The sequence below is a fragment of the Stegastes partitus genome, unplaced genomic scaffold (genome assembly GCF_000690725.1).
Source record: "Stegastes partitus isolate 25-593 unplaced genomic scaffold, Stegastes_partitus-1.0.2 Scaffold832, whole genome shotgun sequence".
NCBI lineage: Eukaryota > Metazoa > Chordata > Actinopteri > Pomacentridae > Stegastes > Stegastes partitus.
In genome coordinates, this window is record NW_007578563.1 from 108,187 (window position 1) to 126,362 (window position 18,176).

The following is an 18,176-nucleotide window of genomic DNA, read 5'->3' on the forward strand; positions in this document are numbered from 1 at the left end:
ACACGAGACAACAACCAGCGTCAGAGTCGTCTCCATGTTCTGGATTATCTTTGGTGAGATCAGACAGACGGACACGACGGAGAAACGCTGCATTCATGTGCTCGCCGCCTGACATTTTGACTTCCACGCTCACGGCACAAACATGCATTTCCTTTCGGAGCCCGCTGGACTCGTCTCGTCTTTAGCAGAGCCCGGCCGGCTGCTCGGCCTCTCTTTGCTCTGCATGTCTGTTTTTATTCCTGTGCCTACCGATGTGGGAACCACACCCAGCCTCTTTGCTATTAGGGCAGTTTGCTCGTAATCCACCCACACCACTGCAGCGAGGGGACATAGAGAGACGCTGCCACGGGGAGGATTCAGCTGCTGGAAAATGCATCTGTGTAGTAAAAGTCTGCACACTGACCGACATATTTCAGCTTTGTAGTCAGACGTAGCTATGAAAGAGTATTCTGCTGCCTCGCTGTGCTGAGCCGGCAGTCTGGTGAACGGGAAGGCCTCTGATCAGCTGCACTTCTGCTGCTGATCAATAAATCCTGTGTCACATCTCAGAGCTAATGCACAGAACACACAGGAAGAGTTCAGTCGCATCGTCTGATTAAAACAATGTGTGAGGTCGACGTCCTCCCACAGTAACGACGAGGCCTCAGAATGCAGTTTGTTGGTTTCTGTCGACGTCTTTGAGGAACTGGCTGCTGGTTTCACAGACCTGCCGGTGTCGCCCAACCAGTCGAGGGAGTTTCACAACTCGTTAGTGTGCATTCCCTCCTCCCTGCTGTCATCGAGGCATTCCACCCGTATGAGGCTGCGGCGCTGCCCTTTAGCCGGCGAGCCTCAGCAGCACGGCGGCTGATGTTATGTGACAGGCTTTTATGTTTCTGTGCACGGGTTCCAATTATGCAAGACCTTTTCTTTTTCTTTTTTTTTTTTCCTAACACCGGCCCTCTGCTCTGTCTCCCTCTAGATCATTAAAACCATTTTGCTTTCAGCGGCCTGCAGACGGCAACATTAGCAGAGCTCAGCTGTAAATGCAAATCAGTGGGTCGGCTTAATGTGATTAAAGCTCAGATCTGAGAGCAGATATCTGTCTTTTTTTTTTTTTTTCCACGTGGCAGCACTTCTTTAAATAAACGCATGTGACCGGACGGACCTTTTCTTGTTTAATAATCCGGTCGCAGCAGTTTACTGATGCCGTCGCTGGCACAAACACAAATTAATAATTACAATCACACACCCTCCGCCTTCCGTCTGCCTTCACCACACATAAGTAATGCTGTGCGGTCACGTCTTCTTGTGTTTGCATTACGAGGCTAATGGGCCGCGAAGGCTTTCTCCTGCGCTGCTCTCCTTTTGTAGGGAGTGTACACGCAATTATTTATCAGTGGACACAAAACAGTGAAAGCACAAGTGATGCTGAAGGGCCAGCAGCCTCTCAGAGAAATCAAGTTTCAGTACGTCCTTGGCAAAGCTTTTTTCTTGGACTTCTTGGACTCCAACGTCTAGAGTCTAAGTAATTAATTAGTTCACCTCATTTGCCAAAAGCATAATCCTTCATTAGTGAGTCATGTCTATCGTGATGTTATGTATTTTGGGTTGAATCATGCAGGACAGGATGTGAAATGTGGTTCACTGATGGTTAAAGACAAAAGAACCCAAAAAAACTCCAGAATATGAGGTGTGTCAGAAAAGTTCCAGGACTGGTGTCACAGCTCGTCTACAGAGGTCCTGCAGCGTTTGCTTCATTCAGGAGAGGCAGAGTTGTGTCAGGACCAGTGGAGGCTGCGTCACCATGACAACCTGCTCACAGCGCCCTGAGCATCCCACAGGTCCTGGCTGAGAAGAACATCTCCGTGCTGGAGCAACCTCCCTACTCACCCCACCTGACTCCGTAGGGTTGTTTCCTCTTCCCCAAGCTCAAGGGGGTCATCAGGGGGACCCGTTTAGAAGACGTGGACGACATCAAGATGGCTGTGACGACGGAGCTGAGAGGAAGAATCCTTCCAGGAGTGCATGGAGGCGTGAAGAGAAGACTGGGGAGGTGGGTTAGACTCCAGGGGGATTACTTGTAGTTTGGATTTGAAGTACATCTCCTGTGACACCAGTCCTGGAACTTCTCTGACACACCTCTTCTCCTGCAGCTCCTCCTCCTCCGTCCCAGTATGCTCACACCAGCTCAGGCAGATGTTTGCACTCCAAAACCACAAAAACATCCAAACCAAAAGCCACATTCATGTTTTACAGAATTCCAGCCCTGCTGTCCTGAGTGACAGACCTGCTAGCCCTTGTAGCCATATTTATTTCACCTGATCCAAGTGAACAATCACCTAATATCGTGTTTTGGACGATGCTTTTCTTTTCTTTTCTTCTTCCTGTGAGGTTAGAACAGCCACAGCGTGACTGCACATCTCCTTAAGTGAAGGTATTGATGGAGACCGGTGGGTTTGTTGTGCGAGGCGACTTTCTCCTGGTGTGTGAGAGCAGCATGTTGCTGCCGCCACTGATAAGTGCTGCTGTAAAGGTACTTCAGTCGCAGCTATATCACGCCTTGACAAGAGTCTGTGTTGTGTTCACTGTCACAAAAAGAGAGGAAAAGAGTCCTTGTTGATGTGGTGTTGTTATGACGTCCTCCCAGAGTGTTGCTGGTCTCCTCTCTAGTTCAGGTGGTTACTTGGACTCCAATCCAAGTATTTGCTGCATTAAGGTGATTCCTGTGAGACAATCCACCGGCTGAACAAGCTCGTAGGGTAACACAGTAATGCAGACCTTGTTAAGACAAATGCACCAGGAGAACCACTCGGCTGACTAATGGTGCACATGAACAGGGCGCTATTTATAAACTAGTGCGAGCCAAATTTGTTTAGGAGCTAATAAACAGAAGAAGTTCATGATTTATTTCTATCAGAACTTTGGAACCACTGCTGACCTCTGCTTTATCCAGTTTACTGCTGTTCAGTCGTGATTCGTGGGCGTTGTGTCCACATCCAGCTGACTCAAACATGTGAACGTCTGCTTTGTCCTGTTTGTGCTGCAGTGGGACCTGGTGTGCGCTCAGTACTGGCTGGTCCCGGTGGAGGAGGTGTGCTTCATCCTGGGCGTCCTGACCGGCTGCCTCGGCTTGGGCTACGCCGCCGACAGGTAACACGTGCTCGCTCACACCCGCCAGTGTTTCCTTGTGTTTGCTGGCAGACGGCCACAGCGATTAAACATTCAAACACACAAAAGACTCAACAAGTTCTGTTAATGAGTGACTGTCGCTGTTTGGAGTTTGTTTGGGGGCACAAAGGTTCACGTGTTCTCGTATGACTCGGTCCATCTGCGCTGCTGTTCCTCATTCCGCTCCCTCTTTTTCTGACTCTGCAGTTTCACTACCTCGCAGCGTTTCGTGCAACAGCCTCACACGCAAAGTGCCAAAAGTGGCATCAGTGTTAATAAGCTGAACAGGTTTACCGGCAGACAGCTGCTGGTGGCCTCCAGCTGGGAGGAGATGAATGATCAAGCTGCACAAACGCTCGGTTCAGAACGCATTTTTATCAGCATAAGAAATCATTGAAGTAAGAAAACGTGAAGGCGGTTTATCAAACCGTTGCTTAACAACGTGAGCCGTTCTTACATTTGCTTTAAGCTTCCTGTGGTCGGTCTCTGGATCTGTGTCTGCTGTGCTGTCGGAGGCTGTGGGTTTGGGGGCACTGGGAGGGAAATGATGCCAGTTTAATCAGCTAACAGCCTTCATTAATTTGCTGACCAATTGAGCATAGCATCTGTTTGTTAAAACTCCTGAATTAATGCGGCCTCCTGGGGGGACGCGCAAAGAAGAGGAACGGGGAGCGCTGCTAATCTGCACATCGGAGGCAAAACCGCTGCGTCGATGCTCTGCTGAAAACTGGCAAATCATCACGTTGACTCAGCGGACATTTATGCTTCAGACATTTATTTGTGACAGTCCTTGAGAAATATAGATAATCTGCCTTAAAATCTGCCTTAAAATTAATATTATTTATACAAAAATCAGGTCTCAAGTGTCTTTATTGTTCACTCTATTGTGTAATTTGCATGAAACTGGAAACATGTCAGCAGCATTCATGGATTTTGAAGTTATGTAAACGTGTAGAGGAGCAGATCTTTGTCCTGTTTTCTGTCCTGCTCTGTCTCAGTGTTAATATTTAAGCAGTGAGTTTTTGCTGTTACATGATCAGCTCTTATATTAATGTTTGACTGTTGTAAATGTCATTTTGTTCATTATACTGTTGAGGAATCTCCAACCCCTCTCTGTGTTTGGCTGCAGGTTGGGCAGATCCAAGACCCTGCTGACCTCTCTGACCCTGTCGGTGGTGTTCGGCGTGCTGGTTTGCGTCTCTCCGTACCCGTCGATCTTCATCGTCATGCGTTTCTGTCTGGCTGCCGCCAGCGCAGGAGTCTATCTCACTCTGTACATCACCCGTGAGTGTTTCAGCGTTCTTGTTTGTTTCAGTAAAATCCACCTGCTGTGCTCCAGACAGACATGCAAAGGAAAGGATCCTATTGGTGCCTTTATATTTGTTTTGCACAAGTTGTAGCTGCAGCATGGATCGGGTTGTTTTCGCTCCCTAGTGCAGGAAGTACAGTCATGACTCGATAATCGACCCTTAACAATCCTAAACTTTGTTATCTGACAGGTTTGTAGGAAAAACCAACAGAACCTATAAAAACAGCCTTAACATAGCGACAGCCTTGGATTCTGACTCCGACATGACATTTAATGTCACCAATCAGGATGACGGCGTATTATCTGACTGAACAATCCCACAGATTGGCTACGTTCACACTGCAGGACTTGATGCTCAATGAGGATTTCTTTGTGACTTCCTTCACGTTTCCACTTCAATGCGACTTGTATGTGATCTGCTGTGTGAACTTCATACGAGCCAAAAGTGTCCCGCATGCGCAGAAGAGGACACGACGACGTCACACGCAGCGAGCGTGCTCAGTGTTTATGGAAGTAAACATGGATGGTAACGGTGGAGCGTATCTGCCACTCCCCCGCCGCCACCGATGGAGGAAACAGAAGTGTGAGCGCTAACTAAACTAGCATCAGCAGCCAAGTACTGCCTGTGTGTTCTGGACACTTCCACCCCGTCAGAGCGCTGCCCCGGGGTGGAAGTGTCCCCCGACCGCACTGAATATTCTGATATTCATCATTAATTAAATATCCAGAGAGCAGAAAGTTCTACTGGGACCAGCCCTACTAGTTATTATAACAACTATGAACAATAATGAACAACTAATGAGCCTTCCAGCATCAAGCCCTCCTTGTATCTGGACCTCCGTCTTGACATAAAAGAAGGTTTTACGTTTAGTGTCGGATTATCGAGTCACGACTGTAACCTTCATGTTGCTCTGACTGCATGTTAAACCTCAGACGGACTGAATTTAGTGATTCTGGATGTAACCGGTTCTTTATGTTAATGACCAAACACACGTGGAAAATTAGAAATAACGGACAAATTCAAAAGTGTACCACTAAAGCTCCAGGACTTCCTTAAAGGGATCTGCATGAAATACAAACTTGTGTACATTCAAGAGAAGTTTGTGGTTTGCTTCTTCATGGATTTATTGTGGCAGCACGTACACAAAAAGTAGTTTAGAAGTTTAAGAGGGCTTTGAGAGTCATATTTTTGCTAAAGGCTTCATCCTGCTCTCTCATTGGTCAGTAGAACACGTCTGTCCTGTTCAGGACCGTCACATCTGCTCATCTAGTTCTAGAGGAACATCCATAAACTCGCTGCAGATGTTTTCTGACGACGTGCAGAAAATATATCATGAAAAGAAAACAACCTGCTGGAACGTCTTTGTTCTTTTCACATAACAAGAAGTCAGGGTTGGATGTTTCTGGGCTTTAAGGGGTCAAAAGCATGAATCAGAGTGTGTTGCAGGCTGCTGTGTTGGCGTCACCCTGACATGTTGTGTTGCTCTGTCAGGCCTGGAGCTGTGCGAGCCGTCCCTCCGGCTGGTGGTGACCATGCTGGCCGGGCTGATGACCGTGGCCGGGGAGCTGCTGCTGCTGGCCGTGGCCCTCGGCTGCCAGTCCTGGAGGGGCCTGCTGGGAGCCGGAGCCGCCCCGTTGACCCTCTTTCTCAGCTACGGGTACGAGCCTGCCTCTACCAGGGCTGCACGATTCAGGATCACGATTCACGTTGATGGTTAAAACATGTGCTCTGCTCATAGACAGCTGCTGCATTTTCCATCAGCCAGCCATCAGGGAGCAGTCAGGATGCTTTTTGTTGTTTTTTTTTTTTTTACCCCTGCAGCCCCAACAAGCAGAAAACTTTTGCACAGGTTGCATTCCAGAGTAGGAGAGCGTTACACAACAGAGAGCCGACGGGCGAAAGCTAATGTCTGCAGCAGAAGGTGAAGAAGCGAATCCCTCAAAACGGATCCATTGTTTGGAAGTGTTTTGGATTTAGGGCAAGTGATGTTAAGCGAGAACAAATCGTGTGTAAAGAGTAACTCAGTGAAAAAGCACCACAAGCTGTAGAGGTGTGGATGCACCAAAACCAGGAAGTAGAATATTGAAGATCTTGCTGAAATCCCCTCACGTAGTCCTCGTCCTTCTCCACGACAGATCTCAGTAACAGAGGTGTTATTGATCACCGCATGGCAGCACATGAACATGGGGGGTTGAGTTAAGTTTTGGTGAAAAGTTTTGGCACAGTTTTATTTGTGTTTTGCTTCTTGGAGTCTTCTTTGGTGCACAGATCTGTACATTCACACACAGCATGAAAGCAGGGCAGTAAAAAACATTTTAGCCTGAAACACCTGAGAACCCAGCAGTGATCGGAATAATCCTGTAGTCGTAATATTGCTTTTTGTGTGTGTTTTTAAATGTAGGTGTCACATTCTCAGTGTCTCTCATCAGGATAAATAAGAAGAACCTGATAGTCGTCTGATCAGAGTCCTGATGCCAGCCGACTCGCCGAGAGCTTCGTTAGATTGCATTGATCCCCTCGTCACTCGCAGCGTTTCAGCTCGCGTCACAACACATTAGAGCGACTTTAAAAACCTCTGCGACGCGATAAGCCTCAACCGCAGCTTCAAAACCAAATTAACGGAGATTACAGGAAGATTACCGGCTATGAATTGCAGGTTTTATTAAGGGAGGATTACAGCGTTCTGCTCCTGGGCGACACACCCTGGGTAGTTTCCATGCTGAAGGAGCAACAAACTCCTAAAGCTGCTCAACAATCGTGTCGCAGGGTAACAGTCACCGACGATCAAAGCTGGACTTACGCTCCACCTTTGCTCTCCTGCAGGGTTCCCGGGGTGTTTCCAGAGTCTCCTCGCTGGCTGCTTCTGTCCGAGCGATCCGCCGACATGAACGCGTTCAGCGAGAGGAGGAACTCCAACAGAGACGTGAGGGACGACGAGAGCTTCACAGGTGAGTTCGAGTAAATGGGCGTTTGTGAAGCCTGCATTATTCATGGGTTACTTATCGCAGTGCATTTCAACATATAAGCACCGATCACACACACACACACACAGACACACAGGTAGTGATGCTCAGCTGTAACTCATGATTTATTTAAGACACACAGTTCTAATGAGCTGCTGCTGGCAGATAAAACCTGAGCTGGACCTTTACTGGGCTCCAGTGTTTCCCAGGATGTGAGCGTGTAGCAGTCGATTTTATGCTGTGCATTAACCGCTTGTGTTTTCTTGTCACTGCCCTTATGGTTCTTGAGGTCCGACAGACTTTACTGCTGCATTAGGAGAACTACAGATGTGCATGTACACAAACGAGCTGCATGTACATGAATGCGTAAACACAAACAAAAAGCAAACGCTGAAAACACAGACGCGCTGCATACCTGAAAACAAATGCTAAAGGAAAACGCTGCATATCCAGTCACACAGCGGAGGTGCCCCAGGCCTCTAGGGGCAGTAGTGAGCTTTTCACCTGAGAGGCAGACGGCGGTGAGCGAGACAGGTAACGTTAGTTGAGGGAAAAGCTGTATGGAAAGGTTTGTATTCTCTGGTCTCCATGGATAAACATAACAGAGAACACAGGGAGACGGTAGTAAAACACCACCTCCATATAATCACAGTGACTAAAAAGCTCACTACTGCCCCTAGCTGCCTGGGGAACTTCTGGATATTAGTGATGCGCGACAATAAAATTTTTGGCCGATACCGATATCAACATTTCTGATATCGTCGATCACCGATATTATTGATGTCGATATTCACCGAAAAATGAGTACAGTTAGCATTGTGATGAAAAAATTCAAAAGATGCTCAATTAGACCACATAGACTTCTCTATTAAGAAACAAAAGTAAAACATATTTAAACATATTTAAGTTCAGGACCATTTAAGTAAAAACATCTGTGAAACAGCAGCGACATCAGATGTAGAGACGAAGACGCTGATGTTAGACAATCATCGACTAAATTTGTTCATCACACCGATACCGATATATCAGAAAAAGCACTAATATCGGTCGATACCGACGTGGTCGCTGATATATCGTGCATCCCTGGTGGATATGCAGCGTTTTCCTTTTGCAGCGCGTTTCTGTTTATGCCCATCATTTGTCGCCGTCGGCCACCGTAGATAACAGCAAAACTGTGATTTTTTTTCTATTGAAATACATTTTTCTTTTCATCTACTTTCATCAAAACCCAGATGTACAGACATGTTTACATCTTTGCCACGAACTGAGTCCAGTTAGTCCATGCTTAGTCCAAATGACCTCCGTAATATATTGGATTGTGTTAGAAGCACCGTTGACTCCAACCACAGATGTATTGCACATGAAAACTGATAGTATTTAACAGCTGTGATCCGTAAAAACAGAAGTAAAGCACGAAAATGGACTCGTGTGGAAACATCTCAGCAACATACGATAATACCAGTGTTGGTTTTAACAAGGTCATCAACAGTCACTCTGTTTAACTGTAAATCAAGCCTTATTTTAAAGTTTATTTCAGACCTGGAGTAGTGAAGCTTACGAGGAATCAGTCTGAACGCCGACGGTGTCATTATTCTTCTGCAATCAGTGTTTACTTCATAATGAGTGAAACGTGTCTGTTGCCACTTTAATGTCCTCGAACATGTTTACAGGAGCAAAGACGGATTCAGGTTCATTTCCACTTACATGAAAGCAGCCCCTCAGGTCTGTAGAAACCTCTGATAAAGAAGCATCTCCAGTCTTTATCAGATGTGATGAAGCAGCGTCTCTCATTTGAATATCGAACGCCGATCTATAAACACTTCACGGCGTCTTAAGTAGTCATTAGCACAGTTTGCACAAGTGTCATCGGTTCTGATTGATCCAAACACAGCGCCGACATTTAATGATGTAATATTACACACAGTCAATGTTCATACGTGTGCTGTGAAGTAACGACGGCGTGTGAAACCTGAACACATGAACACTGACGTCATCGTCCTTTACATCCATTACACACACACACACACACACACACACGGCCTTCATCAGGGCAGGATAGTCGTCCACTCGCTGTCGAAGGATTAAATGTTGATTCATGTATTTGAAAATATTCTTTGTCCCATTAGTCATAAAGTTATCATGTACAGTCGTGACTCAATAATCAACCCTGAACAATCCTAAACCTGCTGTCCAACAGGTTTTTAGGAAAAACCAACAGAACCCATAAAAACAGCCTTAACATAGCGACAGCCTTGGATTGTGACTCCGACATGACATTTAATGTCACCAATCAGGATGACGGCGTATTATCTGACTGAACAATCCCACAGATTGGCTACGTTCACACTGCAGGACTTGATGCTCAATGAGGATTTCTTTGTGACTTCCTTCACGTTTCCACTTCAATGCGACTTGTATGTGATCTGCTGTGTGAACTTCATACGACCCAAAAGTGTCCCGCATGCGCAGAAGAGGACACGACGACGTCACACGCAGCGAGCGCGCTCAGTGTTTATGGAAGTAAACATGGATGGTAACGGTGGAGCGTATCTGCCACTCCCCCGCCGCCACCGATGGAGGAAACAGAAGTGTGAGCGCTAACTAAACTAGCATCAGCAGCCAAGTACTGCCTGTGTGTTCTGGACACTTCCACCCCATCAGAGCGCTGCCCCGAGGTGGAAGTGTCCCCCGACCGCACAGAATGTTCTGATATTCATCATTAATTGGGCCTGAATATCCAGAGAGCAGAAAGTTCTATTGGGACCAGAACTACTAGTTATTATAACAACTATGTACAATAATTAACAACTAATGAGCCTTCCAGCATCAAGCCCTCCTCGTATCTGGACCTCCGTCTTGACAATCCGACATAAAAGAAGGTTTTAGATTTAGTGTCGGATTATCGAGTCACAACTGTATTTATATCTTCAGCTTTTTTTTTAAATAGGATTTGTTAATGTCTGTAGTAGACACCTAATAGGAGGAGTTGGAATGGTTTGTTTACAAGTAAATTAATGCATAAAACAGCCACGTCTCCACTTCTAATTAAATCAGAGTGTGTTGTACTTATTAAATGTTTCTATGCTACATTTCTACGGTTGAAGAACCTCTTCATGGCCAATTAAAATAAGACCTGCATTCTCCTGTATGTACATGTGCCTTTTCACGTTACTAACGAGTTGATTATCATTAAACCAGGTCAGAGCTTCGTCCTCTGTGTTTAACGGCTCACAAACTGACCCTCTGCTCCGTCCTGTTTCTGCAGAGCTGGACTCGGAGCCGGCCCCCTCCTCGCGCCCCCACCTGTCCTTCCCCGAGCTCTTCCACAGCAGGAACATCTGGAAGAACATGTGTGTGCTCGGCTTCACCTCGTAAGTCGTCCCCGTTGATTCGGCCACGCTGCACTTTCCAGTTCTGTCTGCGTGGCACTTTACTTACGGGCCCGTTTGGCGCCGCCGCAGCCTCATATTTCATCCCTGAAACGTTCACCTTTGCTCACAGATTTTTACGTTGTCTTTTTAAAACCTGTTTACACGCACACACACACACACACACACAAACACACACACTCACACACTCTTTGTCTCTGTGCCCTTCCTCCCCCAGATTCATCTCTCACGGCATTAGTCACTGCTACAGCTCCTTCCGCGGTGACGTCAGAGGCACCGCCCCCAGCTTCTACTGGACCTACCTGCTGTCTGTGTGCGCGGGGGGCGGCGCCTGGCTGTTGCTCTGGGCGACCGTGGACAGGTGCGGTCGCCGTGGCATCCTGCTCCTCGCCATGACGATGACGGGGCTCGCGTCTTTGATCCTCCTGGGGCTCATGGAGTGTAAGCTTCTGGCTTTTGTTGTTGTTGTTTTCTTCTCAAACTATGAATAGTCTCTGCTAACAAGGTGGACACACTCCAGCTCCCCAGAAACCGCCTCCTGTTGTCGGAGGAGCCTTTTGTTTGGACTGAAGTCTTTGTTTTCATCAAATATTTACTGGAATGAAGGCAAACATGAGTGGATGTGATCCTGGAGGCGTATTGGATCATCCATTCACCGTGTGCAGGTTCACCGTATTAAACCTGCGCCTCATGCATTATACAGCTGATTAACGGCAAACCGGTCGGCTCCGCTCATGGAAAAACCCGACCCAGGTGCTTTTGTTTTTCCACAACACTGTGCAAAGACGTCGGCCGGGTCGCAGTCTCCCCCCTGTGGCCGAGCAGGAGTACGACTCCCGGCTTATGTAGGACACTGCAGTGACAGCAAAGTCAAAGCTGTGTCAGGCGCTGTGCTGTAATCATGCATCAGAGGCTGAAGGGGCAGCAGCGCCGGGCAGCCATCAAGCTTCCAGTGACCTCCCCTCGGCGGCCACTTAGTGCTGCGCTGACGTCAGGGAGGGTTTAAGATTTTCCATGTTGATTTCTATTTTCTAAATGGGAAACCGACGTCATGTAAAAAACGTCATCAGGGTAATCCATAAGTGCTGACGCTCGTCCCTCTTCCTCCTCTTCCTCCTCTGTTAGATCTCAGCGAGACGGCCATCACGGTGTTCTCGGTGCTGGGTCTCTTCTCCTCTCAAGCCACCGCCTCCCTCTGCATCCTCTTCACTGCAGAGGTCATGCCCACCATCATCAGGTAACACAGACACAGCAGCGCTCTGCAGATGGAGAAGCTTTCTCTGTGCGTTTATGTGACACGAAATCAGACGTAGAGGTTGTTCATAGTTGTCCAAAAGACAGAATCAGAATGTGAGAAATGCAGTCGGGATCTGTTGATGATCATATGAGGGGGAAAAAAAAAATCTAATTAACCACATCAGGGTTCAGCTGATGTGGAAATGAGTGAGTAAGATGCTTCAGGTGACCACGGTGAACTGTTTTTGCTCACATTTGTACTCACCGTTCAGATTGCTCTTTGCGATCCTCGGGCAGAGGTCCTTTAAGCGTCCCAGAGGCCCGGCTGAAGGGGGACAGAACCTTTTCAGTCAGAGGCTCTGGAACAACCTGCCCGAGGAAACCAGGTCGGCTGGTTCTCTGATAAGTCGCTTCTTAAAACACATTTTTATCGCAGAGCTGTTCCTGATTCTAAGTTTTATGTTTTGTAGCTTCTTGCTCTACTTGTGTGCTCATTGTATTTTAATTTTAAAGCACTTTGTGACATTTGTTTTGAAAAGTGCTCTATAAATAAAGTTTATTATTATTATTTTATTACTATTTTTCGCTGGATTATAAAGTCCTGCACCTCTGTGGAAACAGAACGGCTAGAAGTCTGTCAGCTCTAAAGAGGGCCATTTGAACTTCAACTTTTATTAAAAAAACAAAAACAAATCCAAACCCAGCAGCGGGTTTTAGGGTTTAAAGTGTTAAAATAACGGCGTAATGTTTGTAATATAAAAGCTGCAGTTCTGCTGCCAGGAAGAGCTGAAATAAGCTCAGTCGTACCTGAAGAGTTTGTTATTCTAGAAAGTCAGCTGATTTTTTTTAATTTTTACAATATTATTTATTGTTTTTTTTGTGCTAAATGAAGGGATGGATACGACTCTCATGTACAGCATGGAGACAGTTAGCTTAGCTTAGCTTAGCTTAGCTTAGCATAACCCTCACTCAAGCACCACAAGTTAAACCAGAGCCATTTTTATCAAACAAACAGATGCGTTTATTAGTGAATTTAGATTCTCACGTGTGTTGAAACTGTTCCTTCAATACGACAATAACCGTTTTTATTTCAACCAGTCAGCACAATAAGATCAACTTTATGGATCATAGAAGAAATTCTGTCTGTGGACGAGGGTTGAGGAGATTTAAAAACTGTCTGAACCAGCTAACTGTGGAGCGTTGTGTGTGTGCAGGGGTACCGGTGTCGGCGCCGTGCTGGCTCTGGGCTGCGTGGGCCGCCTCAGCTCGCCGCTCATGGACCTGCGGAACCACTACGGCTACTTCCTGCACCACGTGATCTACTCCTCCCTGGCCCTGCTGGCCGTGCTCTCCATCCTGCTGCTGCCCGAGAGCAAGAGGAAGCCGCTGCCCCAGACGCTGGCCGACGGGGAGCAGTACCGGCGCCCCCCGCTGGGCCGGAGGAGGAGGGACAACGTGCCGCTGCTGGCCACGCCGAACCCAGAGACCTAAAGAGAGCCTGCGACGGCGGGACGGACCGGGCTCGAACCGCTCACCTGGCAGCGGGAACATTCACATCTACCATGTTCATGCGGAGGAGGAGAAAGCAATACTTGGAAAGAAGAGCAGGAAGATGGAGAGAAAAGGGCTGCAGCTGATCTTGGTGGAGAGACGATGCGGGACGGTGCTGAGAGGGAACGCTTCCTAACATATCATCCTCTAGTCATTCCAGATGTGGTGGGTTGAGCTGCCACCGGCTTCACCTTTCCTCTGTTTCCTGCCATTCAGACGTGCTTCTGAACTCACACAGCGTTCATCTGCAGAAGCCTCCATCTCTTCCTGGCAGGTGCTCTCCCGACCATAACCCTGAGACTCACCAGCACACACTGCTGCTGCTGCTGCTGCTGCACGCCGTCCTCCATCCCCAGTGCGTCCGCCGTAGAGATGCTAGCTGCTTACTATCCAGACCGGACGCGTCTCGGAGAATAGTCGTGACTCACCCTTAGCATTTGTCTTAACCTGCGTTGTTTTTGTTTGTTTGCTGTGTGCGACGACACAACAAGCGGTTTTATATCGTCTGTCGTAGGACTCTCCCATCGCCATGCGAGGCTGGACCACAGCTCTCAGACATCCGTCGTACCATTGGAGAGGATTCGTGGCTGTTTGACGCCTTGTAAATACGAATATATAGACTTAGTTTCTTTAACTTTTTGGGGCATTTGAGTTTCGTTGGAGCTGGAACCTTACAGTACAGTACGCTATGCAGTGGGGAGGCGGTGAGGAGCACTTTGAATCCTTCTTCTTTTTGGTTAATTTGACCAAAGTCTTCAAATTTAAGGGACGGTTCTACGAATCAGCTTTTATTACGTTTGGCTAAAAAAATTAAGCTGAAAGGCCTTTAATGAGAAAAAGTGTTCAAATTGTGTAAATCCACTGAGTCTGGCCTGGAGCCAGCCATATTTATACCTTATTTATGTTGTTATTGAGCATAATCAGTAAATTATCCAGAGGCCTGGCAAGTATTGAGCTTATTGGGGTTGAGGCGTCGCGGGTCAGATTAACGGTGAAGCTGTTGACCGTCACAACATTCCTATCTGCATGTTTGGAAGCACTGATGAAGGGCTTGTTTTTTCTCTATTTCCTCAGAAGCTTATAGTCACTCAATACCTCTAGATGACCGGTCTGAGCTGCAGGAGGACAGACGGGTAGAACGCCGTGACTTGTATTAACAGGCACATATATTTTTGTCGGGTTTGTGAAAGAGGTCGTCTGTAATTTTAGCTGAATGTTTCTGGAGGAGAGGCGGGCCTGGTGATCCGGCTCCCGCGAGGAGCCGCTGAGGGCCCCGGAGCTCCAGATCCGCCCCCGACTCCTCCTCGGCCCGCACCGTGGAGGCTTTCGTTTCTTCGTAGATTAATTTTTTGTGTGCTGGGTGACTTTTGGAGACTTTCCAAAGCATGTCAGTTCAATAGAAACGTGTGTGACCGTGTGCTTGGGTAAATCTTTTTTTATTTTTTAACAGCTTTCATGGGTGCAGGTTCCTGGAGGAGGCGGGGGGCCTTCGATCTGGACTCTGAGGAGTTTTTATGAAGGACGCTCGCCTTTACTGACGGCTTCTTTCTCCGTCGGTTTGGGCGGATTTCTCTTTTCCTCTGTATGTTGCACTCAGCAAGTCTTAACACTTATACACTGATGATTATTCTCACTACGATTAACTCGGCCTGAGTCATGTTATGTCTGACAGCACTGATGACCTGTCCAACCATGAGTGTGATGCAGTAACTCTATAGCCTGATTTCATGTAAAATAAAACTGGTTAAATAAATCAGGGATGGCTGTCTGGTTTGTTTAAAGACTAACGTGTGCAGGACGTATTTCAGTTTCTGATTAGATTTTGCTCTTCATTGCATCTGATTTATTTTTTCTTACAAAGCTTTTAGAAATGTTTGTTGTTCGAATGGATCCGTCTTCAGGTTTGGACTTTGCAGGCAGCCTTCCTGTGATGTTAAACACACTCAGAATGTGTCCAACGCCGTCCAAGCTGTTTGCTAATCTCTCCTCCTCCTCGTCCTCTACAGCTTCCCTCCAACGTCTGACAATCTGACGTCTCGCTCCAGATGTTTTCGATCTTCGTCTTTCCTCTTTGTGTCTTTGCTGCCCGTCTCTCCGTCTGTGTGGTTGTTTCCTTCTTTTAAGCTCCTGTTTGTGAGGCTCTTGTCCTTATTCCAGGTCTCCATGGTGCCGTGCAGACCCAGGCCTTGACTTGGCCTCCTAATTCCCCCAAAATTCAAATGCATTGTTCCTCAAACCTTCCTTCTGGAAGAGGACACTGTGTGTGGTTGTATTCGAATCAGAGTCTCCTGTTCTGTGCAGGTTTTAGGACATATTTGGGTCGTATAAAGACATTTGACGTGACAGTTAATACACACAACTATTACATACATCAGTCCAGTTTACTCTGAATAGAAATAACAGTTTGTACGTGAACAGAAGTCATATTTCTGATTTTTACAGTGAAACGAGACCGTTCCTGCTGCGATTATATTTTGAGGATGACGACAGCAGAACTCAGAAGCAGCAGTTTGACCAGAGCTCAGTGTGAACTGCTGTTAAATCGCTCTAATCTGTTTTGGAAATCCCTCTCGCTGTCTGTTAAAATCTGATCTGCCAGCTGGCATGGAGGTGAGGCCCTGCAAGAGGCTGACCACCAACCCGCCACACAATGAGAAAGAAATCAGTAGCAAAGGCACGTAGCAGACAGAGAAACTGAGCCTTTGCAGCTTTTTCACAACACGACGTAGCAACAAGAAACAAGAACACCAGATGTTCTCCGCTTTGTCCTGAAGACTGAAGCGTTCAGGAGGGACTGAGATGTGCAGCGTGTGCAGACCTGATCCAGGAGATGCAGCTCAGATCGCTGGCTGCAAACCAACCAGGCCTCTTTTACAACTATAATAAAAATTAGAATAATAAATCAGTGAAACTGAAATAATTCCAACAGAAGAGAAAAGACAGCGTGTGCTTTCTGTGAGCTTCCTGTGGAGGTATGTTGGGTTGTGTTTGTGTTACATAAATAAAATGGAATTGAAGTGAAATGAAATGTGAGGGATTACGACACACATCTGATCGCCTTTAAAGCTCCTTTTCTGCTCATTGTCTTTATTAATATGTGCACAGTTTGTACAATAAAAGGACAGACTGATGTGTAATGTGCTCCCATGTTCTGACACCTTACAGGCTCTGAATTAAACGGGATGAAGGTGCAGCACCGTAGATGTTCCTCATAACTGTGCGTGCTATAAAAAGCTCAGCAGGGATCAGATGTGTACATACACCTCTAAAGCTCGGCACCAAACCTCCCAGTAGAACTGTCAGTGGGTTTATCTTTGTCCTCGAGGACGACAGGAGGAGACAACAAGAAGACGCCTCGTGTAGGAAACAGGAAAAGTGGAGTGAACATGTGTGGACAGGATCAGTCATCATGTCCGTTCAAGTTCAGGTTAATTAGTCAGTCAGTGGTTTTTCTTTATAAGGCCGAGTCCGTAACTGTGAAATACTGAGCGATGCAAATGTGACTGAAAGTATAACAGAGAATAATGTAATAATTAGTAAACTCCAATTCTGTCAGGTTGAGCTCCTCAGAGTTCATTTACAATCATGTGGGTTAGCACCGTCGTCTCGCAGCAAGAAGGTCGCCGGTTCGCGTCCCGTTTGTGTGGAGTCTCCATGTTCTCCCCGTGCAGCGTGGGTTCTCTCCGGGTTCTCCGGCTTCCTCCCACAGTCCAAACACATGTTGAGGTTAATTGGTGATTGTAAATTGTCCGTAGGTGTGAATGTGAGTGTGCTTGGTTGTCTGTCTCTAAGTGTAGCCCTGTGATAGACTGGTTACCTGTCCAGGTGAACCTGCCTTCACCCTGAGTCAGCTGGGATAGACTCCAGCCCCCCATGACCCTGGTGAGGATTAAGGTGTAGAGATGATGGATGGATGGACAAATATTCAGAAAGAAATTAGTTGTATTTTGCGATTTGTGTTCATAGTTGTACTGTTATAAGGTTACATCAGCCTTGTTAATGGACCTACAGCTGTTTCATATGTTTGTACATTATATGACTGCAAACACAAAAGTCTTGTGATATTCAAACATTTGCCTAAAAACTTGCTAAAATGTTAAAATATTGAAAACCACTTCTGCATCAGCCTTCAACAACATCTGAGAGGTGAAAACTTTCTTATTTCTTTCTGTATTTGGGTTTTAACTCATTTAACCAACTCGTTTGCAGCATTTTCTCATCTTTAAAGGAATGCTTTACCCGGTAAACACGTTTCTTTATTTATTTGTTTCTTGCTGAGACATCCGCTCCCAAATCTGTGCACTAAATGGAACGCCAGCACCTGGTTAGCTTAGCTTAGCATAAAGTCTGGAGAGCGGGCTACAGCTAGCTTACGTCTGTAGATTGATAATGAAATGTGTCTTTTAGCTTGAATTTATATTTAAGCTTGTTTGCTTAATCTGGAGTCATTTCCTGGAGTCTGGTTCTGGTTGCCTAGCAACTGCATCCTTATGTCCTAAAAGGTAAATCGAGTTTTATTCATTTTTGTCAGTGCAGCATAACACGTTAATTAATGATCTTTAGAGGTACTGGAAGAA

The 18,176-nt window shown here is 46.6% G+C and overlaps 1 protein-coding gene across 1 annotated transcript in view; it reads left to right on the plus strand.

The window, feature by feature from the left end:
• The window catches only part of slc22a17 (solute carrier family 22 member 17), a 19,733-nt gene extending 4,376 nt beyond the window's left edge, over positions 1-15,357 (plus strand). Inside the window, exons 2-9 of the mRNA XM_008292788.1 lie at positions 3,029-3,132; positions 4,280-4,434; positions 5,952-6,117; positions 7,284-7,408; positions 10,689-10,794; positions 11,030-11,253; positions 11,938-12,049; positions 13,263-15,357. Coding sequence (XP_008291010.1) covers positions 3,029-3,132; positions 4,280-4,434; positions 5,952-6,117; positions 7,284-7,408; positions 10,689-10,794; positions 11,030-11,253; positions 11,938-12,049; positions 13,263-13,539 — 1,269 coding nt within the window. The 3' untranslated portion in view covers positions 13,540-15,357. The remainder of the gene's footprint in view (positions 1-3,028; positions 3,133-4,279; positions 4,435-5,951; positions 6,118-7,283; positions 7,409-10,688; positions 10,795-11,029; positions 11,254-11,937; positions 12,050-13,262) is intronic.
• The last annotated feature ends 2,819 nt before the right edge of the window (positions 15,358-18,176 follow it).